Source organism: Oryza brachyantha, chromosome 7 (assembly GCF_000231095.2).
Source record: "Oryza brachyantha chromosome 7, ObraRS2, whole genome shotgun sequence".
Lineage (NCBI taxonomy): Eukaryota > Viridiplantae > Streptophyta > Magnoliopsida > Poales > Poaceae > Oryza > Oryza brachyantha.
The window spans coordinates 18,551,807-18,575,518 of record NC_023169.2 but is presented as its reverse complement, the minus strand read 5'-3'; the positions used below and the strand labels follow the sequence as shown (position 1 = coordinate 18,575,518).

The 23,712-nt window shown below is 41.8% G+C and overlaps 5 protein-coding genes across 5 annotated transcripts; all 5 read right to left on the bottom strand.

Annotated features, from left to right (window-relative positions):
• Positions 1-2,469: 2,469 nt before the first annotated feature.
• Positions 2,470-4,661, bottom strand: LOC102712275 (peroxidase 2-like). The gene is made up of 4 exons (XM_006658063.3): positions 4,438-4,661; positions 4,149-4,322; positions 3,893-4,061; positions 2,470-3,230 (listed from the first exon to the last, which is right to left on the bottom strand). The coding sequence occupies exons 1-4, from the start codon at positions 4,639-4,641 to the stop codon at positions 2,836-2,838; spliced, it is 942 nt and encodes a 313-aa protein (XP_006658126.2). The 5' UTR covers positions 4,642-4,661; the 3' UTR covers positions 2,470-2,835.
• A 2,792-nt stretch (positions 4,662-7,453) lies between these two features.
• On the bottom strand, positions 7,454-9,401 carry LOC102711994 (peroxidase 2). The gene is made up of 4 exons (XM_006658062.2): positions 9,146-9,401; positions 8,885-9,061; positions 8,637-8,802; positions 7,454-8,320 (listed from the first exon to the last, which is right to left on the bottom strand). Exons 1-4 carry the CDS (start codon positions 9,350-9,352, stop codon positions 7,929-7,931), a joined length of 942 nt encoding a protein of 313 aa, XP_006658125.1. The 5' UTR covers positions 9,353-9,401; the 3' UTR covers positions 7,454-7,928.
• A 2,190-nt stretch (positions 9,402-11,591) lies between these two features.
• Positions 11,592-13,338, bottom strand: LOC102711716 (peroxidase 2-like). The gene is made up of 4 exons (XM_006658061.3): positions 13,027-13,338; positions 12,715-12,891; positions 12,458-12,623; positions 11,592-12,370 (listed from the first exon to the last, which is right to left on the bottom strand). Exons 1-4 carry the CDS (start codon positions 13,231-13,233, stop codon positions 11,970-11,972), a joined length of 951 nt encoding a protein of 316 aa, XP_006658124.2. The 5' UTR covers positions 13,234-13,338; the 3' UTR covers positions 11,592-11,969.
• A 3,156-nt stretch (positions 13,339-16,494) lies between these two features.
• On the bottom strand, positions 16,495-18,543 carry LOC102711447 (peroxidase 2-like). The gene is made up of 4 exons (XM_006658060.2): positions 18,265-18,543; positions 17,439-17,630; positions 17,184-17,349; positions 16,495-17,098 (listed from the first exon to the last, which is right to left on the bottom strand). The coding sequence occupies exons 1-4, from the start codon at positions 18,463-18,465 to the stop codon at positions 16,707-16,709; spliced, it is 951 nt and encodes a 316-aa protein (XP_006658123.1). The 5' UTR covers positions 18,466-18,543; the 3' UTR covers positions 16,495-16,706.
• Positions 18,544-21,440: 2,897 nt separating this feature from the next.
• Positions 21,441-23,357, bottom strand: LOC102711168 (peroxidase 70-like). Its single transcript, XM_006658059.3, has 3 exons — positions 23,157-23,357; positions 22,327-22,518; positions 21,441-22,232 (listed from the first exon to the last, which is right to left on the bottom strand). Exons 1-3 carry the CDS (start codon positions 23,352-23,354, stop codon positions 21,669-21,671), a joined length of 954 nt encoding a protein of 317 aa, XP_006658122.1. The 5' UTR covers positions 23,355-23,357; the 3' UTR covers positions 21,441-21,668.
• Positions 23,358-23,712: the final 355 nt, after the last annotated feature.

The window sequence follows — 23,712 nt, the reverse complement described above, 5'->3', positions numbered from 1 at the left end:
CTACACCTAAGGTTAGCGGGGATATATCCAATCACTCAATATTTTTTAGAGTTTTTTTACCATTGTTGAAAAAGTACTTCGATGTACTATATTTTTTATGTAAAAAATTAGTACCTTAAGATACCAAAATTTTACATTAAAATTTTTAATATCTCAAGATATTTTTCAAGAATGGTAAAAAAACTCTTATTTTTATCTCATTAAAAACCGACTTCAGTTTTTAAGCTTTTCATTTTTGAAAAGCATATTGTATTGAAGTTTGCTAAAAGGTAAGACTAATATTTTAGGAGTTTTATTCCTATCCTTCCTTTTGTACCTTAAAGTACCAGGTACCTCATGATACCAAATCATTTCTGATCGTTGGATCCAATAGTATACATTATACTTAGCTAGATCCAATGGTAAGAAACGATTTGGTAACTAGAGGTATAAAAGAAAGGATAAGAGTAAAACTCATATACTAGAGATTGTTAAAGAAAGGGGCAGATGTATTGGACTTTATTATAGTAGAAGACATTTGAATTGAATTTTGTTAAAATTAAGGGTATTTTAGTCTTGGTATACACAAGATAGGAAAAAAAACAGACTTTTTTTTGAGAGAGGTAATACGATTTTTACTACGGCAACCGCAACGTGCAATATGATCAACTGGTTGTGCCGGTGCGGGCAGTGTGCAAACAGACAAAACGCAATTTTTGGACGGATCGATTGGCCCATCTAATGTAAGAAGAAGGTCAGCGTTTGTCCAAGATAATTCTCTCTTTCTCAGACCGTTGTGCAGCCATTTTGCTCTGCTATCAACTTCGGTATGTTTAACATGATATGGACAACCTTGTTTTTGCCTTTGATGATAGAATATATAAGATCTGCGCCTCTTCCGTCCCGGCCTGATCTTTAACGGATGAGTCGTATATATAGATATTTGTATGGCTGTACACGCACTGTGCATATCAATTAATTATCAATAAGTCTGAAAATATTTGTGCAAGGCTTATATCAGCCAACCTACATGGTGTGAGTCCAAGGCGTATATGACTTTACATGCCTTTGCAATGTGGAGCAAAACAATGCTTGGATAGCAGAGAGGTACACGTGTACAGTATCATCCTAAAATCTTGCCGGTGATTGCACGATGCTTCAGTCCAACAAAAAGTATCTCGAGGTACCAGTATCTCGCGGTACCAAATCGTTTCTGATCGTTGGATCTAACAGTACACATCCTACTCATTTATATCTAATGATGAAAAATGATTTGGTACCTCGAGGTACCGGTACCTAGAGGTTGGATCGGAGCACATCTCTGATTGGCGGGGAAGGGGATAGTAAGCGTCCACGCCTGAGCAAAACAGCTCGTGTTCGTCCCCTATGCAGAAAATGGTGGCATAAGTTTTTTCAACTAGATGGATACCCTGCGCGTTGCTGCAGGAGAACTGTGGGATAATATAGTAGATATGAATTCTAAATTTTTTTACCTCATATACGATTTTTTTCATGTGTTTATATATTTTTATGTCTTTATCAATTATCATAGGTTATAAATGGTTGGGTTGTATGGTGTGTCTTTTGGGGGAAGAAATATAATTTACACTTTTGATGAATCATCTAAAGGCTAAAAATAATTGAGATGATGTGAAAAGATGTAATTTACATCCTTGATGATCATTCTAAGGCTAAAAACAATTGAAATAATGTGACTTCATGAGATAAGAGAGAATGATTAACTTTATAGAAAGAAGGGATTCCATTTAGCTCTCACCTCCCTAATGTGTTTCTCCCTCCCCTACATACGCACCTCCGATGTAGGGTAGTGCTTAGCTTAATTATATTGTTAAGCACCTCACTGAGCACCCTGCATTGGAGGTGCGTTGCAAATTCATTGGTTGAGCAATTCTTCTTTCGAACTAAAATTTTAACCTATAATTTTCAAACTTTATACCTGTTGGCTAAATGTATCAACACAATTTGTAAAACATTTCATCCATAATCTAAAACTTTCAAATCAATTTTGCAGGGTTACGAGGATGAGAGGAAGTGGTGCCAGGGAGGAAGGAAGCTAGCAAACGACTTATCGGCGTCCGGTTGCTAGCAGCGAGACATGGGTTTGGGAGAAATCGAGTAAATTAGTTTGGAGGATAAGTGGATAAGGTGTTTGTCAGTCTGGATTTCTATCGTGCATGTGTGAAATAGCGGTTGTGCATAGTAGGAGTCCTCTCAAAATTGAAAAAGAGGACTTGTTGTACAATAGTGTGAAGATATATTGGGGTGTTGGTTAGGATTTTCAAAAATAAAATGATATATTGTAAATAAAAAATAATTTATTAAAACTTTTATATATTTATTCTTATCGATTTAAAAACAAAGATTGAAAAATAAACTAGGATAAAAAAAATCCTAAAATCAAATCCAAATTTAAGGTTAAAAATTCAAAATTTAACTTGGAAATATAACCGAAGAGAAAAGAAAGCGCGGTAGATAGAACCGGTACAAATTAAATCTAAGAGGCATGCATAGCTTGCGACTGATATGCCATGCCCTCGTTGCATGCTCTACGATTTTAATTGCACCTGAGCCTTATTCTTTTCTTGATCTGTGCACTGGTACTAGTATATATACATCTCAGGAGATTTGTTCCGGTTTAATAAAAATTATCTTAAGATATCAAATTATTTCTTATCATTGGATCTATCTGAGTAGAATATACGTTGTTAGATCTAACGATTATAAACGATTTGATACATAAGGTACCGATTCCTCAAAATTTTGTAACTTTTTGTTGGACTGAGCATGAATACGGGTTGCGCCGGGGCGTCTTGTAAATTTCTTAATTACGAGTTACTACGAGTTGGCGGCGGAGCAGCTGAGCCTGATCTGCCCCTGCGTCCCGGTCAAGGGCGCGATGTTCCCCATCTTCACCATGGCCGTCGCGAAGGCGCTGCCGAACGCCGCCGCGCTGCACGCGAAGCTCCTCACCGTGCTGTCGGTGCTGCCGCCATTGAAGAGCTCCTGGTCGGAGTGCAGGAGCCCCTTCTGCGACAGCAGGTTGGTGAAGTAGGCGTTGTCGAAGGCGCTGGGCGTCGTCGTGTCCAGCGGCGCCAGGTTGCCGTCGCCGCTGCCGGTTGCCCGTGGGCAGTTCGCCTGGAGCGCCGTCGCGAAGGCGGAGTTGATGTTGGTGTCGTTGTACAGCCTCGTCCTGAAGCCCCGGCACCGCGCCACACCGATCGTGTGTGCACCTGCAGATCAAGACGCTCGTTAATTAATCACGTACACTACTCCTGCCCACGGCCCACAGCGTCTGTTCTTTTTTTCGATGAAGATTAAATAAGAAATATTATCTGACTTTTTTTATAACTACTTCCTCTGTTTTTTATATAGCATTTTTTTTCATTTTTGAGAAGGCAACATGAGGTACATAGTATCTCGTGGTAACTTAGATACTAGATGCCTTGGTATCTCCTTAAGGACAGAAAAAATGTTCTTTTTAATATATGGCATAGTTGATTTTTATGTCTATATATAATCATTCGTGTTATTCAAAATATATATATAATTATTAAGCATTTTGTTATAGTTTGATTATAGGAATTTTAAGTATCACTTATAATTTTACATATTTGGATAAAATTTTTAAATAAGATGAACAGTAAAATATAAATCAAAAACAGCGGTGTCATGTAATAAAATGGAGGGAGTATTTTTTTCGTATAAAGAATGAACTAACTGATATAAATTTATAAAAAGTCCATTTTAGAAAATATGAAGAAATAAAAAAAAACTTTGTATAAAAGATGTTCAGCGGTCGAGAACGTGCGTATATAATTAAAGCCGAGGAACAATCCGCTGTTTTAGAGCAAAAGAACGCAGCCATACATGAATGAAGAGATTTGAGGAGCACCTGATAGAGCGACCAAGTCGGTTGCGCTCAGCCCTTTACTCGCGTACGCACTGATGAGCTGCGCGAGGCTGTCCGTAGAAGGAGGAAGGCTGTTGATCACCTGGGTCGCCGTAGCAGCACCGAGGGAGTCCCTTCTCCCCAGCGGAACACTCCATGACGGCCCTCCAAGCTGCACGCAGTGCCAAACCACGGTCAGCGAATTCATTCCGGCATATATAGCAGAGTACAAGCTTGCTCTGTCGATGGAGAAGCCTACCGCGACGACGGAGTCTCGGGCGGCGACGGCGAGGATGTCGGCGCAGGAGACGGTCTGCTTGCACGCGGCCTCCACCTGCGTCTTGATGCTGTCGATGACGCCGAAGCCTCTGAGAGAGAGGTTTGGGCCTGCGTTCCTCTCGTTTCCGGCCAGCAGAACAGAGGCGTCACAACCCTGTGTGTGTAGCATGTTGTTTTGCTAGTCAGATATTTTCAAACGTACGCACAGTTCAAGTTTCAGCCTAATCAAATCAAATCAAAATCGAATCAGAACGGGGGTGGAAACGTGCTTGGACGAAGCAGTCATGGAAGTGCAGCCGGAGCAGAGAGGCGCCCATGCGGCGCTCGTTGTTCACGGCGGCCGTCACGCCGCTCTTGATGATCGACATGGCGCTGGGGCACGACGTGTCGTAGAACGTCGCCGACAGCTGCGCGGTGGCCGTGGACACCACCGCCGCGAGCATCAGTAACCCAAGAGAAGATGCACAAGCCATGGTGATCAACTGTAGCTGTACGTCTGGCTTGCAAGAGAACGCTGCATTGCATTTATATTTATAGAGTAATTTTATAGTCTTTATTTAAAATTTTGGTATCTCTCGGTAGGTACTAGGAAGTATTAAATTTTATACTAAAAGTTTTGTATCTCTTGATACCTACTTAAGCACTATAAATTGCTTATAAATATTTATAGCTCGAGATATATTTTTGGCCCATCAAAATGAGCCTGCAGATTGCTAAACCGTGTGAAGATAAACACCCAAACTTTGTGCCCAGGTATATTCCAAACTTAGTCTACACATGGCCCAACAAAAGTGCAAAATCTTTGCGTTCTGTAGCGAGTCATTTAGGTGGTGTTTAGATTGGAAAAATTTTTAGGAGAAGTGTCACGTCAAATGTTTGACTGAATATCGGAAGGGGTTTTCGGACACGAATGAAAAAACGAATTTCACGGCTAGCCTAGAAACCGCGAGACGAATCTTTTGAGCCTAATTAATCTGTCATTAGCACATATTGGTTACGGTAGCACTTACGGCTAATCATGGACTAATTAGGCTCAAAAGATCCGTCTTAAGATTTCTTTCACAATTGTGCAATTATTTTTTTTGGTTCATCTATGTTTAATGTTTTTTAGATATCCAAAAATTCGATGTGATGTTTTTGGAAAAAAATTTGGGAATTAAACGAGGCCTTACTACCGGTATGCAGGCGTCCACGTGTCATAACACCAGACTTAATATGCTACAGGTACAACCAACGACGACTGCAGGTCAACATACTCTGAATTGCCATCGAATAAAGAGAAACACATACTAAGCAGCGTTTGTGTGGGAGAGGCCCAGATCTGTCAACATTTCGCCAGAGGCCAGAGCTGCATTGCTGTAAAGTCATTTTGCATTCTAGTTCCCCTTGACAGGATTGACCGATGTTGACAACATTTCCCCGTTTGCAGTAGGGGGGACGTGTCAGAAATTCACTTATCAGCGTTTCTGAGATCTAAGCAAAACACTCACGTAGGATTACAAAGTATTCCTTATGGTATCCGGATCGTATTGCCTCATACTTTGTTTATCCATGACAAACTTCTATCCTCGCATGTGTCCCTATCCATATATGATTTTCACCTTTCATATATTCTTAGATATGTGATATTTTCGGATGATTATAGAGCATACCATATCCATTATTCTGACAAGACTAATCTGTACAGTATATTGTAATGTCTTTAAACTAAACACTTTATAAGTTCTTAATAGTTAAAGGTCTAGTAGTTTAACTTAAATATCGTTGAGAATTTCAAGAATTGTGAAACTGTTGAATAGTTCCATATTGGTTGTGGAGGGGCAAAGGACCTAGGATATAAGTGGAGGAGCCCCTCACCTCAATGGCTAGCTTTTGAGGCGGAAAAAAACCCTTTACCATCCTACAATTGGTATCAGAGCCTAACTAGTTTAACATCTCTGGCCCGATGGACACAGTGTGTGAAGGCCTGATGGACCTTAGGGTGCCTGCGGGGATGCAAAGCCTGTATACCTGATGGACCGTGGGTTGGTGATAGTCCGGATACGGTGAAGGGGGGTGAAGGGCTAAGGGACACCAATGTGTGAAAGGGGAGATCGTTGAATAGTCTCATATTGATTGTGGAGGGACAAAGGAGCTAGTATATAAGTGGGGAGCCCCTCACCTCAATGGCTAAGACCATTTACGATCCTACAGAAATCTGCTAAAGGAGTATATTGGAGGGAGAGAAAAGAGATGAGATTGACATATGGGTGGTAGTATTTTTTTTTAATTTTTTAGTAGGTCGATGTCATCACTATTTACTCTGGTGGACTCCGGGTAGGTATTGTGTCCTTAAAAGCCATTCTATATGAATCATAGACAAATTATAGAGTTGGATTAAGGATCAATAGTAAATGTTTTTTTGGTTAGAAAAGTAAAATTGAGCTAAGACTATGGCCGCGTTCAGCCACCCAGTAAGTTATCTAACATCTCTCATTTTTCACACGCACGTTTCCCGGACTACTAAACAGTGTATTTTTGCGAGAATTTTCTATAGGAAACTTGTTTTAGAAAAATCATATTAATCTATTCATAATAATTATTAATTAATTAATCATATACTAATCTATTACTGTATTTTTCTTGCCAGATAACTAACCCCTTCCCCTCCTACCGAACGCGGCCTATAGCCTCTGGGTATCTCATGAGAGATTTTGAATTTTCGCCGACACACTTTACAGGCTTCTAAACGGTGTATTTCATACGAACATTATTTTTGTATATACAAGCTTCTCATCTAACCTTTTAAAAACAATTTTATTTTGTGCTAGTTAATTTAATCACTTATATCCTTAAGTAACTATAAAAATCATATTATTCTTTTCTTGACAATATTTACAAGATTATTTTTCTATATACCACTCATATTTGAGAAACTCAATGTAAACTTTTCTTGACAATATTTACAAGATTCGCTGCACGTGGCCATATTCTCGTTCGCTACCATATTTCATCTCATTTTCAGAAAATAGTTTGGTCATTTTTTTCCCGGAGTAAATTTTACACCACAGAAACCTGTGCCAAACATTTCCTCATCAACCGAATCAAGTCGAATTATTTGGGTGGTGCACAAGCAATGGAGATGATGAACCGAGCTGGATATATCCTTCCTAAGCCTTTGTTCGGTTGAAGGGTGATTGGACAGGATTGAGCTGCAATTCCCGTGGATTTCTCTCCCGTGGAATAAATCTTGGTCCACAGAAAAATCGTTGTTCGGTTAAGTCTAGTCTGGGTTCTAGCCCGGTCAATCCTGGGATTTTTTTTCATTGTCTTAGCTGAGAAATTAATCCTCTTCCTCGATGGTGTGGAAAAAATCTCTTCATCTTACATGATAATGTGTAAAATCTCAACCTACTACATTCTATAAATCTCTGTCAAAACAAAATGATATTTTTATGGAAAGGATTACGAGAAACTTGAGGATTTAAACTCCACAGAGACTGGATGAGGGGTTTATCCGGTCCCTCTTGAGATAGATTCCTCTTGTGAATTAAATCTCAACTAACCGAACAAGCCCTAAATTGTGACGACAGACTAAGAATTATCTCTTGGGATATACGTACGTGTTATTATTTCTGTTGTGCCTACCTGCGTAGGCACGGAGGATTATCTGAGCAATTCTGTGGCGCTCGGTTAATCCACAGTTCTCTTTATTATTTTGGCTAATCGCCGGTGATTCGAGCCAATCGATGAACTGGGCCCGGTCGGGTACAATTTAGCACTAATTAACCTTGGAACAGCTGAGCCTGATCTGGCCCTGGGTACCAGTCAGCGGGCTGATGTTCCCCATCTTCACCATGGCCGTCGCGAAGGCGCTGCTGAACGCCGCCGGGTTGGACGCGAAGTTCATCACCGTGTTGTCGGTGCTGCCGCCGTTGAAGAGCACCTGGTCGGAGTGCAGGAGCCCCTGGTTCGACAGCAGGTTGGTGTAGTAGGCGTTGTCGAACGCGTTGGGCGTCGTCGTGTCCAGCGGTGTCAGGTTGCCGTCGCCGGTGCCGGTTGCCCGTGGGCAGTTGGCCTGGAGCGCCGTCGCGAAGTTGGAGTCGATGTTGGTCTCGTTGTAGATCCTGTCCCTGAAGTTTTTGCACTGCGACTGCCCGATCGTGTGTGCGCCTGCAAGCATATATGACATGTCACTGACCGTGGGATTGTTTAGCTTTTTCATATATATTAAACGGTATATTTGTAAATAGAAAAACATTATGAATAATATATATATATATATTATGGCGATCTAATAACTTAAGGCTAGAAAATAAACTTTGATGAAGAAACACTAAAATTAATTTTAAATTTAAGATTAAAAATTTAAATTTTGGTTTATAAACATAAGCAAAAATGAGAAGATCGAGATGATATTCTCTTCTATTTCGTGACATGAATTTGATCAAAATGGGTAACCTAACTAAAAATCTTTAATTATTAGCACCTGAGAGAGCAACCATGTCGGTCACGTCGAGTCCCTTGTTGGAAAAATTGCCGATGAGGCTTGCAAGGTCAGATGAAGGGGGAGGGAGATCGCTATTTGCCAGGGCCTCGCTTGCAGTGGTGGAGTCCCTTCTCCCCAGAAGAACCGTCCATGACGGCCCTCCCAGCTGCATGCAAATTAATGGATTACAAATGGCGACAGATTAATGCACGCAAGAGCAACAAAGCAACAAAAGACAGATCGATTACCGCGACGACGGAGTCACGGGCGGCGACGGCGAGGATGTCGGCGCAGGAGACGGTCTGGCTGCACACGGCCTCGACCTGCGTCTTGATGCTGTCGATGACGCTGAATCCCCTGAGCGACCCCGCGTTCGGGATCGCGTTCTGCTCGTTGCCGGCCAGAAGAACAGACGCGTCGCAGCCCTGCAAATATTTTCATCTCCTCCGTTATTTTCATCTCCTCCTCATTACCATGCAGGTGGTTAATTAATTGTGCGTGAAACTTGCTTGGACGAAGCAGTCGTGGAAATGCAACCGGAGCAGCGACGCGCCCATGCGAGGCTCGCTGTTCACGGCGGCCGTCACCGCGCTCCTGATGGTGGACAATGCACTAGGGCACGACGTGTCATAGAACGTCGCCGAAAGCTGCGCCGATGCCGGCGAGGCCATTGCTGCGACGAGCACCATCAAGCAGAGAGAGGACGACGAAGCCATTAACCAACTACTACTACGTTACTATCACCTAGATATGATCCGTGTAATTAAGCCGTTTAATTACTTCTGCCTGAAGAAAAGAGGATGCCACGCTGCTGCTTATATAGCTCGCTAGAGGATTGGCGCCGGCACAGATGAACCAGGTATGAATTAATCACTCCCATGAGCGATAGAAGAATCCAAATTGGATGCATGCCTAACTATTCCAGCGACATGCCGGCAGACATTGTCGTCGTTCAGCAACTCGACCAAGCTAGGAGACAATTAAAATGCATAATACTTGTGTATAGTCATGGAAGGAGCTAGCTGATCAAGTTGATTTTGATTAGTACCGGTACGTACATGTGCCCGACATAAGTTTTCTACGGCCAGCACCAAACTATGTATTTGTTTGTGCGTTGTAGGGTCAGTTCGATCCATTTCACTTGACTCTAATCTGTTAATCATGCACTGCTTAAGCGAAAAAAAAAAACAATATGAGCACACCATGTGCATGGTGCCATAGAATATCCGCCGTTGAACAGATTGCCATCGATGGTCCTCTTCGGTGTATTTTACTGGTAGTATGATACTACCAGTAGAATTAATCTCAGTCATTGAGTAAAAGTGTATTCGTGTACTTTGTTAATTAATTGATTTGTAGTATTTTATAATTTTATTTTTTTACAATAAAGATCACAATTAAAAGGACGATATTACCCCTTTAAATTTTTACTACACATAATATTTAAATTTTTACTATACATAATATCGTTGGTTATATAATTTAATCATAGTCGCTCGATAAAAATAGATCAACAGTGTCGATTAAATCCTACTGCCAGTAGAGAATGCACCAGAGACGGAACCTAATTTGTTTCTTTGTTAGGGATTTGTATGTATGTTTTCTTTGAATGTATAAGATTTGTGAATGTATAAGATTTATACATAACTTTTTGTTAATACGGTGATGATTAATCTCGAGTATACTAGTGCGAGCATTATTCAGCTCGTGACGACCTGGCACCAATATATGAGCTGTGGTCTATAACAATTCATCTTCTTATGTGGAATTTTGTTCTGATGGACGAGACAGTATTGGACGGAACGTTCGGACTAATTGTCCAATATAAGTGCAAAACGTCTGTTCAAGACAAATGCTGTTATAGCCTTACCGTTGTGCCATCATTTTCGGTCAATCTTCGGGGAAAAACAAACCATGCATTAATATCGATCGGCAAGAGCTTGATTGAACCATGCAACATGTTGGTGATTAATTTGATTTTCCATTTGAACTTGGCTATCACGAGTTGGGTCGACCGACCATTATAGCTCTAGTAGCTAGACTGGTCGTTGTTACGCTTGTCTTTTAAGCTATAAATGCGGCTAGGAAACTAATTAAATTATCGTAGTTCCTTTGAAAATTCAAATTAAGGTTAACCATTTGTTATTATACAGTTACTGAATATCTCACAAATTGTTCTTAATGAAACAAAACAATCTCCCGCTTTGGACCTTAGATTAAAATAAACACAGTAGCACAGATAAGATTAATTATCATTTTCGCTCAAACTGACCATAGTTCAGCTGGTTAGGGCAAGTACAACAGTGTAGACGGTAAATAGATAGCTTGTAGCTTGTACAATGACTTGTCTATTTATTTGTCTGTAAAACATTTAATTTATCCTTTGGCACATAAATCAAGGTAATCAACGGTGCTAACGAATAGACGAGACGGCGTATAACAGTGCTAGCGGTGTCGGTTTGGCATTGGAGCACGCACCCCTGCCGTCTTTTCGCGAAGAGATGTTGTGGTCGTCTGTTAGATGGGGCTGTTTTTTTTTTACAAATTTCGTAACATACAGACGGTTTAAACAGACATTGTACGTGCGCAAAGGCCTTTGTAATAGAACCTGGAGTGAGCATTCAGTCATACCTCAAGGTTTATTGGGCTAAAGTTCGGTCGGTTTGTTTAGGCACAGAGCAAATTGATCGAACAAAACTCGGTATTTCAATACTAAGATCGAATTTCTCGATCGCAGTATTTTTAGTCTTAGTTATGCCTTTTTTTGCCCACCCTAATGGACATACTGTTCATGTTCAAGTTTTAGATTTAACATTGATGCTCTCATTTACAACTACTTATCTACCGATAACAAGTTGTGTGTGGTGACTTTGCTAATCTGACAAAATGTGAGGTATTAGTTTCACGTGTTTATTGCATGAGTGCTCACGTGTTACGGCCTTACGGGTATATGACTTTTTATCGTGTTTCGTGAAAAACATTTCTCATTTCACCTAAACAGAGTATATGAGTTTAGTAGGTTGGTACAGAGTACTGTCACTGCGCCAAGCCGCCTTGATTAACGGGATACAAGTCAACAAAAAGAGCCCTCCTGCCCAGGCCTGACACGAGGCACAGCGCACAGGCACAGCTTGAGTTGCAGTGAAATGGTCCAATGGCCAAGTAACTGACATAAGGGAAGGTAACAACAGTTCATTAACCCTCCATGCCTTTGCATGAGGTACGTTTATTCTGGCACGTAACGTAGCTGCAGTCGTGCAGAGGCCATGCCATGGCTGCTCTTCTCCGTACACTTGATGGATTTCTTCTAGACACTTGTTACTAATTCCACAATTATGAGTTCACCCTGGAGCAGCTGACCCTGATCTGCCCCTGGGTTCCGGTCAACGGGGAGATGTTCCCCATCTTGATCATGGCCGTGGTGAAGGCGCTGCTGAACGCCGCCGCGTTGGATGCGAAGTTCCTCACCGTGTTGTCGGTGCCGCCGCCGCCGCCGTTGAAGAGCACCTGGTCGGAGTGCAGGAGCCCCCTGTTCGACATCAGGTTGGTGTAGTACGCGTTGTCGAACGCGTTGGGCGTCGTCGCGTCCAGCGGCGCCAGGTTGCCGTCGCCGGTGCCGGACGCCCGTGGGCAGTTCGCCCGGAGCGACGTCGCGAAGGCGGAGTTGATGTTGGTCTCGTTGTAGATCCTGTCCCTGAAGTTCTGGCACTGCGCCTGCCCGATCGTGTGCGCGCCTGCAAAGTGTGTGTGTGTATGCCATGTCACGGCGGCCATCCTCTGATCATTGGATTGAAAATCAAATCTTCAGTTATGTGCAGTACCTGAGAGAGCAACCATGTCGGTCACGTCGAGTCCCTTGTTGGAAAAATTGCCGATGAGGCTTGCAAGGTCAGATGAAGGGGGAGGGAGGTCGCTATTTGCCAGGGCCTGGCTTGCAGTGGTGGAGTCCCTTCTCCCCAGAAGAACTGTCCATGACGGCCCTCCGAGCTGCATGCAATTCAAAGGGTTGCAAATTAACCAATGGCGACAGATGAACGCAAGAGCTAGCAACAAAAAGCAGCAAGAGAGCAACAGATACCGCGACGACGGAGTCACGGGCGGCGACGGCGAGGATGTCGGCGCAGGAGACGGTGCGGTTGCAGATGGCCTCGACCCGCGTCTTGGCGTTGTCGATGACGTTGAAGCCCCTCAGCGACCCGGCGTTCGGGAAGGCGTTCTGCTCCTGCCCGGACAGCAGAACGGACGCGTCGCAGCCCTGCACTCAATCTCTCTCTGTTACACTGCTATCTTCTTCAATTTTCTCGTCTTGTACATTTCTTCTGCACGGTTTCAACACAACTACGTATATATATATTGCTGATTAGTGTTATTAGGGTTCATTGAAACTTGCTTGGACGAAGCAGTCGTGGAAGTGCAGCCGGAGCAGCGACGCGCCCATGCGAGGCTCGCTGTTCACGGCGGCCGTCACCACGCTCCTGATGGTGGACAGCGCGTTGGGGCACGACGTGTCGTAGAACGTCGCCGAGAGCTGCGCCGACGCCGGCGATGCCATGGCTGCGACGAGCACCATCAAACCCAATGAAGATGCCCAAGCCATGGCTAATTAAGTAGTTAATTACTGATTGTGTCTATGGGTTCTAGGCTGCTTAATTGCTCCCTGTAGAGATGGTAGGCAGGCTGTGGCTTGCAAGAGAATTGCCGTGCATTGCATGCATATTTATAGCCAGAGATTTTGGCCGCTGGCAACGTGCAATATATATGTCACTCTTGTGTACTAGCAGAGCAGGCAGGGAGTAACATCCAACCCTGGTGCTTACTATTGTCATGTGAGAGAACTTGTCCACATTGGCATATAATTAATTAAGTGTTCAACCGGAACATTTACAAGTTTCGTCGTCTGCACATGCATCCGGAACTGATAGCGTCAGACTTAAATTGCTACAGCCCAACAGTACCAACTCTGCATTATTATTACTCCTAGTTCGTTCAGTCTGCAATGTAGGGTCTGTGTTTGATCCATCTCTCCGGGCACCTGGCACGGCACGTCCGAGATGAGCGATCGCACGGGACACCCAGAAATTATGTGTTTTAGTTTAAGTAAATATGTTTCAACATATTTGGAATCTGTTTATTTCATTCTTTTTTTTCAAATTTCTCTCGTTATACTCCACTGAATTAGCCGGAATGTGTTTTTCTTTTCTCGACTATCACAAATAATTGTATTTTATGACGACGATGTGAATGCCTGTTTCAATCAATAATTATTCTATTTTTTTATTTAGTAAGAAAAACTTAATTAATGCGATAGTTCTTCCTCTGGTTAGCCAAATCGATACTACATGTATATGTTGTTGGTTGAGCCTTTTGACATAGCTCTAAGTTATTATTAGTTGCAAACAATTCTTACCCGTTTCATAGGAAGACATATTGAAGAATTTTATTGATGCCAGCTTTCTTGATGTAGTTGAAGGGTCACTCGCTGTAATATAGATCAAACAAAAACTTATGGTAGTAGAGACCTATCCTAATATATTATGAAAATCATATATAATATTGGTCTATCATACCATTAGTATATTTGAAGATAAAATTCCATTGCATATTTGGTATAGGGCCCTTAAATTGTGAGGGGTGGCTCTGCCGGGCACCTAGCTACTATATTTGCAACATGAATTAGGATATAACTATATGATTTGGAGTCGATGTTGATTAGTACAATGGTTAGGTATACAGCCTTGTGGTGCTTTTGTTGGTCAAGATAAACAGGCGGGCGTGTACCGTAGGACAAAATTTTTTTCTCCCGGGAAAACTGAGAGGGATAGAATACATTATACTACCTCCGTAATATAAGATGTTTGATTTTTTATTACAGGTTATTCGTTTTATTTAAAAATTTAGTACAAATATAAAAAATGACAAGTCGTGTTTAAAGTTCCAAAAATGCACTTATTATAGGACATATGCTAGTAGTAAATAAGATAAATAGTCAAACATTACATGAAAAAAGTCAAACACCTACCCTATGAAACAGAGGGGGCAGTACATTGCATCCTGCAAATTGTTGCTCAGTCCCCTTTGCCTTCGGTGTTGCACTTGCTGGCTTCATATCTTATCCTCAAAGAATTAAACAACATAGAAATCCTTATATATATTATAATGACGGTAGTATATACTACTAGCATATGTCCTATAATAAGTGAATTTTTGGAATTTAATTTTGTTTCACAAAGAGTGCATTTGACCCATCAATCTCTATCCTTATTTAATAAGAAACATTTAAATTATTTTTCTTACAACTAATTTGTCTATGTAATGCTAGAAACATATTTATATCTGAAAGGAGGAATAGTATATAGCACTCTATCGTAGCCTCATATAAGGTGCATACGAAGAACAAATAAGTTATGGATTAATTTGTAGATATAGCCGGCAGCTATGCCATCGCACGTCATTTTCCTCTAGCTAGCTGGACATCAACTTGTGGGTCCATCATGATCATGATTCATGACTGATTACGTACAAAAGGTCAGCATTTGTCCAAATACAATTCTATCTTGCTCTGACCATTATTCAATCATTTTGCTTTCCGGTCACCTTCGAAAATGACCGGCAGCTGTTGGATGAGCTGTTTAGGCTTCTTCTGGTTCATCTCTAGTTTGACCTATGTTTACTTAGGCACAGTGACTTTTAGGAGTGAAGTTTCAATAAAATACACAGGTGCCACTTATTTACGTTTTAAGTACTTGAATTGGGTTTAGGCTATATGTGTATAAACATACGGTGAAATAAATAAACTCTAGCTTAAATTTATTTTTGGAACCAGGTTCCTAGAAACCTCTGCCCTAACGCAGGTCTGCCCCTGCTCTGTCTCTGGTTTATGATGCACAAAAAGGGTGTCAAAAAATGCTCGAGGCTGCTCATCCTTCGCTCTATTCGACTCCTAAACCAGTCGAGCTAAACTTAGGCGAGCTTAAGCTTAAAACAAGTCTGATAGTATATTTAATAAAATAGTTATCAAATATGTCATTATTATGTATCAATACAATGAATTAGATGGTTTGGTTTTATATATTCATCTGATTTCTTTTATTCCTCTCAAAACTATCAACTAGAGATTAATTATTTAATTGAGAGATTATATTATATTATGTATAAACAAGCTCGATAGTCGAGCTCGAGCCAAGTCCGCTTGAAAGCTCAAAGTTTGCATATGCTTAGCTTTGAGATTGTGTTGAACTCGAGACTAGGCAGATAAGCTTGCTCGAGCTCAGCTCATTGACAGCCCTAGTGCACTCTATCATACGTGTCTGGGGAGAAAAGACAGTGCTATTTCCTGTTCTATCTTTTCTCATCTGATACGTCACCAAACTCGCTTTATGGTACCGGTAGCCTAGAATCTCATGGGTCCGTCTATTGATCAAATGTTTGAAAATTATAATTTCATCAATCAAATCCAGCCACTGTATCGTTGGATGATAATTTGAAGGCCTGCACGCGCTAATGAATCTAAATACATATATACACAACATATATATATATATTAATATATAGATAAATTTAGGCAACTTAAAAAGTCTTATAATATAAAACGAATGGAGTATATAATATATCATTACAAGAACATATAAGTTTTAACTCAATTTATATACGTTGAAATAAAAATACATATATATGAATGGGATAGTAAACAACTTCTATATAATGTAATTTGAACTTGTATGTTTGCAAACTAATATACTATATATTTGATACATGTTATTAATTTTTTAAAAAAACCAAAATTATTTGGATACCATGTAAAAAGTGAGGGAAAATAATCACATCACGGTCAAGCATATTGAAGCATGAGAATTCCGTGGATTACCATTCATGCGTCCCTTAATAACTTCTTAGCACTTTAAAACGATACATTACATCCACTTCCTCTGTTTCAAACACTTTGTGATGATCAGAGAAAAGGTGCTAGGTAAACACTTCGAACTAGTGAACACTACTCCGTTGACCGTATTACGATATGGCTTAGCCTTATTGCCAAATGTGTTTGGTTTGTATACGGTGTGATTCTTTAAATTAGTTCACTTTGGAGCAGCTAAGCCTGATCTGTCCCTGGCTCCCGGTGAGTGGTCCAAGGTTCGCCATCTTCACCATGGCCGACGCGAAGGCGCTGCTGAACGCGGCCTTGTCGGAGGCGAAGTTCCTGACCGTGTTGTCGGTGCTGTTGCCGTTGAAGAGCACCTGGTCGGAGTGCAGGAGCCCCTTCTTGGACAGCAGGTTGCTGAAGTAGGCGTTGTCGAACGTGTAGGGCGTCGTCGTGTCCAGCGCCGCCAGGTTGCCGTCGCCGGTGCCGGCCGTCGCCGGGCAGTTGGCCCTGAGCGACGCCGCGTAGCCGGCGTCGATGTTGGTCTCGTTGTAGATCCTGCCCCTGAAGTTCGTGCACTGCGCCTGGCCGATCGTGTGCGCACCTGCATTACACATCAGATCATCGCGGTGCAGAGTGAGCTGTGACCTCTCAAAATTCATGGAAGAAGAAGGAGTGTTGATGCTTGCCTGAGAGAGCGACCATGTCGGTGACGCTGAAACCCTTGTCGCCGAACGCCTTGACGAGGTTCTCGAGGTCGAAGAAAGGAGGAGGCAGGTCGTTGTTGGCGCTGTTCATGCTCGCCGTCGTGGAGTCCCTCCTCCCGAGACCAACCGTCCATGACGGCCCTCCCAGCTGCACCGGCAGCAGAAAATTTTCTCGCCGTGAGTTTCATGTCGAAAGCTAGCACGAACGCGGCGAGCCGGCGAGGATGGTGAACTCACCGCGACGACGGAGTCACGGGCGGCGACGGCGAGGATGTCGGCGCAGGAGACGGTCTGCTTGCACATGCCCTCGAGCTGCGTCTTGATGCTGTCGATGACGTTGAAGCCTCTGAGAGAATTCTTGTTCGGAAGGGCGTTCTGCTCGCCGGTGAACGTCGCCGTGTCCGCCAGCAGCACGGACGCATCGCAACCCTGTTAAAAGTGACAGTTACTGTACCTGTCAGTCCTCGTTGAAAAAAATGTTACGAGTAAAGTTGCAGTCAACGAGTATTGATCAGAGCTAATTCCTTTGTTCTTTTAACGCTAAGGCCCTGTTTAGTTCCTAAAAACTTTTTTCAAAAAATCATATCGAATCTTTGGACAACTAAATAAACAATTAAATATACATGAACATCAAAACTAATTATATAAATCGGAAATCGTGAGACGAATTTTTTGAGCCTAAATAGGATATGATTAGCTATAAGTGCTATAGTAACCAACATGTGCTGATGACGGATTAATTAGACTCAAACGATTCGTCTCGCGGTTTTCAATCGAAATCTAAAATTTGCTTTATAATTAGACTAAGTTTAATACTTCAAATATATGTTTAAAGTTTTGATGTGATACTTTTCAAACTAAACAACCCCTAATTCTGACAGTCCAACTGAACGGACAAAATGGCCATGCATTGCACTGTTACTGTCACTGAACTAATTCTGAATTCTGATGATAGTGAAGCCTGATGACGCAAACAGAAACGGAACATAGCTAGATTACTGCATGCAGATAACTAGATGAGTGAGTCATTAATTATGGAGAATTTTCGAGATCAGGGACTTGCTTGGACGAAGCAGTCATGGAAGTGCAGCCTGAGCAGCGACGCCCCCATGCGAGCCTCGTTGTTCACGGCGGCCGTCACGGCGCTCTTGATGGTGGCCAGCGCCCTGGGGCACGACGTGTCGTAGAACGTCGGCGACAGCTGCTGCGCCGCCGCCGCCGCGGCGAGGCACAAGAGCAGCAGCACCGACAGAGAAGCCACCATGGCCGGCGATGGAGCAGCAGAGCGCTCGTATCAACTGATGACGAAGATGTTTGCAGATGCAATGCGATCGCCTGATGCCTAATGCCTGCAGCGCATGCAGATATATATAGCCATTCCATTGTAATGTCATTTTTGGCCACATGGCAATTTTGGGCTTTTTAGTCAAAATCAACGCAGCTGAAAAATACGATCTGTGATCGATTGCTTCTCCAACTTGCAGGCCAGATAATTTGTCCGTAATGCACGATAGATGCACTAAACATGTATATATTTTGCACTGTTCGATCTGTCGCTGCCTTTTGTGTGTGCGTGAAGTATTGATCATGTAGCAAATGTGCATGTCAATATGTATAGGAGTACTAGATTTTTTTTTTGTTATGAGCATGGCTCATATAACTGAGAGATCACCCCTCTTTTTATTTTTGCTTATACCTATAAGATAAAATTTAAATTTTCAATCTTACATTTAGAGATGATTTTTGGGTTTTTTTATTAGAAGTATATTTTTTAACTTTGGCTTTTAGATCGTTAAGAATATATATATATATATATATATAAACTTTTTATTCATTATTTATTTTATATTTATAAATATATCGTTTGACAATCAATTTTCCATGGTTTCTTGCTGGATATCAGCCTTAAATCTGTCGCAAGGCAATTACATGGCACTCATGCTGCCTAATCTAATGATTAGAAGGGCAGCTGATAATAAGGATCCATACAAAAGAGTCACGTAGCTTAGTAACATTATACTGACGTGCATTATTAACCACTGAGATTGTAGAGCATGTACTAGTATTTGGATTGGTTCATTTCAAACAATAAAATTAGACTTCAATATCTTTGCAGGATGTCGAAATAGATATTAAAAAAATAAAAATTAAATATATATCAATATATGATATATCACGTTACAAACATACAACTTCAAATTAAACTCTACAAGTTATAACAAAAACAAAAAAAATAAATTAGACTATGAATAGTATACACATATTCACAATCATTTTTTGTTATAACTTATAGAAATCAAATTTAAAGTTACATTTTTATGGAGTGGTATATAACATGTTAATATCTGCTGTTGAATTGTTTTAAAAAAATCATGGCTATTCAGATGATATGTTTGAAACACCTTAGAACAATTTCCCTTGCAACCGTACCGTACGTGTTCTAATCGAAAATAACTATGGTTTTTCAACTCTGTTTTTTTGAAGATGGAAGCAGCAACCTATCGTGCAAATCTACGACTGGTTCATACTCTTGTATCATCTAGAAATATGAGAATTAAGCAACTCTAAGTTTTTTTTGACAACTAGCAACTCTAAGTTGAAGATAATTCGAGTCAACAAAGCGTCGAAAACACAAGTACGCGATATAAGAGGGAGTGTATTCTAAACCCTCGAGGAATATCCTCTCATCTATTGCATGCTATCTAAATAGTCATCAAAAATTTTTTAAAAAAATTGTAAAGATAGGTTAATATAAGATATATCGCTACACAAACATGCAAGTTTAAATATGACTTCTACAATCCACAACAAAAATAACAAATTAAACTATGACTTCTGCGTATACTCAGTTTTAATTTGTTATTTTTGTTGTGGATTGTAGAAGTCATATTTGAACTTGCATGTTTGTGTAACGATATATCTTATATTAATCTATCTTCATAATTTTTTTAAAATTTTTTGATGACGATTTAGATAGCATGCAATAGATAAGGGGATATCCCCTCTCACCCTTAAGGGTTTAAAATACTTTCCCGATATAAGGCACATGAACGTGGAGCTTAATAAGTGCAGATAGAATGACAGGCGCCGTGCAGAGAGTGTGTATTATTTGGTTTGAATTCTTTGGTTAAAGTGGTGAAAAAAATCGATTTCATCATTTGAATGACGAAGGCGACATGAACGCAAGTGGACTGCTTGGTACGCTGCACATAATGAACAGAGAGGGATGTACGATATTGCATCCACGTGTAAATTCATTTGTTTTATAGTTATTCATTTGCATGTTTAGATTTTTTTTTCAATCAGTCGGCACAATGTTTGGATCGTTCCTTCGAATTTCCGTATAAATCCACGAAGCAAACACCCTTGTGATCGGTCTGAATGGGCATGACGCAGAGATCAACAATTGTGGCTGCATGCTGACCAATCTGCAGCTTGCTTCAGGTACACACTGCGTAGTTTTCATAGATACACAGAATCAATGTGTACGTATTTGTGGTTTATAACTTCATATTGGAATAATCCAGCCAGCTGCCCAAGGACGAGAAATTAAAAATACATTGGAGTGATTCTATCTCGGAAGAAGTTTTTTAACACACGGGTGTATATACACCTGTTGCTTGCATGGCATCTAAATAATCATCAAAAATATGAAAAAAATTGACAATATAGTTTGATATGAGTTATATCACTCCACCAACATGCAAGTTTAAATTTAACTTCTACAAGTTGTAACAAAAATAACAAAAACAATTATGAATATGCATATACTTAGTTTCAATTTTGTTTTTTTCTACAACTTGTAGAAGTTAAATTTAAACTTGCATGTTTATGAAGTGATATAACTCATATTAATCTTGTCAAATTTTTTCATATTTTTAATGACTATTTAAAGCATGCAAGCACACGTGTGTATATACACCCGTGTGCTAAAAATTGTTTCCCATTTCATCTCATCTAACGGTTCTGCTGCACTTCCCTGAAAACCTGTGACCTCACATTATCAAGTCCTTGTCTGACGACAGGTCTTCAGAATAAGTATGCAGAGAGCACAGATCCGGGGAAATTATTCTAAACCCTCGAGCGGATGTCTTCTCGTCTATTGCATGCTATTTAAATAGTCATTAAATTTAAAAAATTATAAAGATAGGTTAATATAAGACATATCACTACATAAACATACAAGTTCAAATATGACTTCTACCATCACAGTGAATATCCCAACCATAAGCGGTTTGCAAGAACAAGGACATGGAATTAATCTCGCGTGCATTTGCCCCAGGGCTCTTCAGATACATCGGTAGCAAGCACGCCACTTCCTCGAACACATTTTGATCCAAGAAAGTGCATGAGTTGCTGTACATGATGGATCACTGATCAGTGCAGAGCACAAAAAAAACACAATTTTAATGGCATAGCCTTATTGTTCCCTCAAGCTCAAGCACAAAGATTTCTGTTTGTTCATCACTAATTGACCTTGGAGCAGACGAGCCTGATTTGTCCCTGCGTTCCCGTCAACGGGCTGATGTTCCCCATCCTCACCATGGCCGCCGCGAAGTCCCTGCTGAACCTCGACGGCCTCGACGCGTACGACCGGACCTGGCCGCCGGTGGCGCCGCCGCCGCCGTTGAGCAGCACCTGGTCGGAGTGCAGGAGCCCCTTGTTCGACAGCAGGTTGGTGAAGTAGGCGTTGTCGAACGCGTTGGGTGTCGTGGTGTCCAGCGGCGCCAGGTTGCCGTCGCCGCTGCCCGCCGGCCGTGGGCAGCTGGCCCTGAGCGCCGCCGCGAAGGCGGAGTCGATGTTGGTCTCGTTGTAGAGCCTGTCCCTGAAGTTCTGGCACTGCGCCTGCCCGATCGTGTGCGCACCGGAGAGGGCGACCATGTCGGCTTGGCTCAGCCCCTTGGCGGCGAACGAGGCGGTGAGGTTGACGACGTCGAAGAAGGGAGCTGGCAGGTCGCTGTTCGCCAGAGCCAAGCTCGCCGTCGTCGAGTCCCGCCTCCCGAGAAGAACCCTCCATGACGGCCCGCCCAACTGCAAGCGCACCGACGCGCAAACAAGTTATTCACCATTTGCATGCCGCGCACGGTGGAGGATGATACGATCATACGAATACGATCGATCTTACCGCGACGACGGAGTCGCGGGCGGCGACGGCGAGGACGTCGGCGCAGGAGACGGTCTGCTTGCACGCCGCCTCGAGCTGCGCCTTGATGCTGTCGACGACGTTGAAGCCTCTGATGGATCCGACGTTGGGGTTGGCCCCCTGCTCGCCGGTGAAGCTGGCCGTGTCGTTCAGCAGTACGGACGCGTCGCACCCCTGATCCACGCACGTATCCACAAACACAATTAGCACGTTGAATTTTACTACTAGTCTAGTAAATAAGCAATAACAGTAAATTAAAGAGTGATTAATTATTAATAAATCTAATCGGTCATAAGGTCAGTCCCAATGCATATTTTATGGGTGTCATGCACGTTAAATAGGGTGTCACATCAGTAAAATGGTTGATCATTAAATGTGAGAGTTTATGAGATAAGAAAGAAGTTTCATCCCCATGAAACTCATCTGACTCGATTGTCTAGTTTACAGTCTTCATAACTATATTATAAAACTATACATTGAGACTGGCTTAAGTAGTAACTAACTAACTAACCGTACTGAAGTAAGACTTGAGTCAAATTTGGTGGCTATGGTCTCTCTAATCCCAGTATCAAGTGTCAACACATTACTGTCTAAGAGTCCATTTCTGTTCTGAGTTTTGTCGCAGCCAGCACATTAATTAAACTAGTAGTAGAAGCGTAGTAGACTAGTATTCCAGCTCGTGTACTCGCTTCAAAAACTGAAAGTGTAAACAATTGAAATTGCAACAACAAAAAAAAGCTATAATCACAGAGTAAGTTAACTGATGGATGCAAGGACAGTTAATTAGGTAGAGTGAAAAATGCAGGACTTGCTTGGACAAAGCAGTCATGGAAGTGAAGCCTGAGCAAGGAGGCTCCCATGCGAGGCTCCTGCGCCACGGCAGCTCTCACACCGGCCCTGATGATGGACATAGCTCTCGGGCACGACCTGGAGTAGAATGTAGGCGACAGTTGCCCGGACACTGCACCTGCTAGACACAAGAGCAGCAGGACTGACAGACAAGAGGCCATGGTGATCACTTTGGTCAGTCTACAAGCTCTTCCTGTTCAGATGCAAACAACTATGTGTATGCAATGGCCTGAATTTGCATGCGTTGCATATGTGCATTTATATGTAGCAGCTAAATGTGTTGTCATTTTTGGCGCCCGTGATAGTCTGTAGGTAGCATGTCAGGCATGCACGCTGCATATCTTTAGAGATGTGATGTACTTAAAGTTGCATTTTGTTCAGGGTTTAGTATGGTTACTATCACAATGCATGGACAATGGAAGCCACACGACGGCAAGTCGGTTAGCTAGTAGCCTATGGTTATGGGAGGTATATCGCGATCATGGCTAAAAGGTTCAGAATATATTGGTTGGTCCTGTA

Coding starts and splice junctions, on each gene's coding strand:
- LOC102712275 (XM_006658063.3), bottom strand. CDS start 4,641: ATGGCTTGTGCATCTTCTCTTGGGTTACTGATGCTCGCGGCGGTGGTG. Junction 4,323..4,437: donor TCCATGACTGCTTCGTCCAA/GCACGTTTCCAC, acceptor CTACACACACAG/GGTTGTGACGCCTCTGTTCT. Junction 4,062..4,148: donor CCCGAGACTCCGTCGTCGCG/GTAGGCTTCTCC, acceptor CACTGCGTGCAG/CTTGGAGGGCCGTCATGGAG.
- LOC102711994 (XM_006658062.2), bottom strand. CDS start 9,352: ATGGCTTCGTCGTCCTCTCTCTGCTTGATGGTGCTCGTCGCAGCAATG. Junction 9,062..9,145: donor TCCACGACTGCTTCGTCCAA/GCAAGTTTCACG, acceptor AAATATTTGCAG/GGCTGCGACGCGTCTGTTCT. Junction 8,321..8,636: donor CGACATGGTTGCTCTCTCAG/GTGCTAATAATT, acceptor ATATGCTTGCAG/GCGCACACACGATCGGGCAG.
- LOC102711716 (XM_006658061.3), bottom strand. CDS start 13,233: ATGGCTTGGGCATCTTCATTGGGTTTGATGGTGCTCGTCGCAGCCATG. Junction 12,892..13,026: donor TCCACGACTGCTTCGTCCAA/GCAAGTTTCAAT, acceptor GATTGAGTGCAG/GGCTGCGACGCGTCCGTTCT. Junction 12,624..12,714: donor CCCGTGACTCCGTCGTCGCG/GTATCTGTTGCT, acceptor AATTGCATGCAG/CTCGGAGGGCCGTCATGGAC.
- LOC102711447 (XM_006658060.2), bottom strand. CDS start 18,465: ATGGTGGCTTCTCTGTCGGTGCTGCTGCTCTTGTGCCTCGCCGCGGCG. Junction 17,631..18,264: donor TCCATGACTGCTTCGTCCAA/GCAAGTCCCTGA, acceptor CACTTTTAACAG/GGTTGCGATGCGTCCGTGCT. Junction 17,099..17,183: donor CGACATGGTCGCTCTCTCAG/GCAAGCATCAAC, acceptor TGTGTAATGCAG/GTGCGCACACGATCGGCCAG.
- LOC102711168 (XM_006658059.3), bottom strand. CDS start 23,354: ATGGCCTCTTGTCTGTCAGTCCTGCTGCTCTTGTGTCTAGCAGGTGCA. Junction 22,519..23,156: donor TCCATGACTGCTTTGTCCAA/GCAAGTCCTGCA, acceptor TGCGTGGATCAG/GGGTGCGACGCGTCCGTACT. Junction 22,233..22,326: donor CCCGCGACTCCGTCGTCGCG/GTAAGATCGATC, acceptor GTGCGCTTGCAG/TTGGGCGGGCCGTCATGGAG.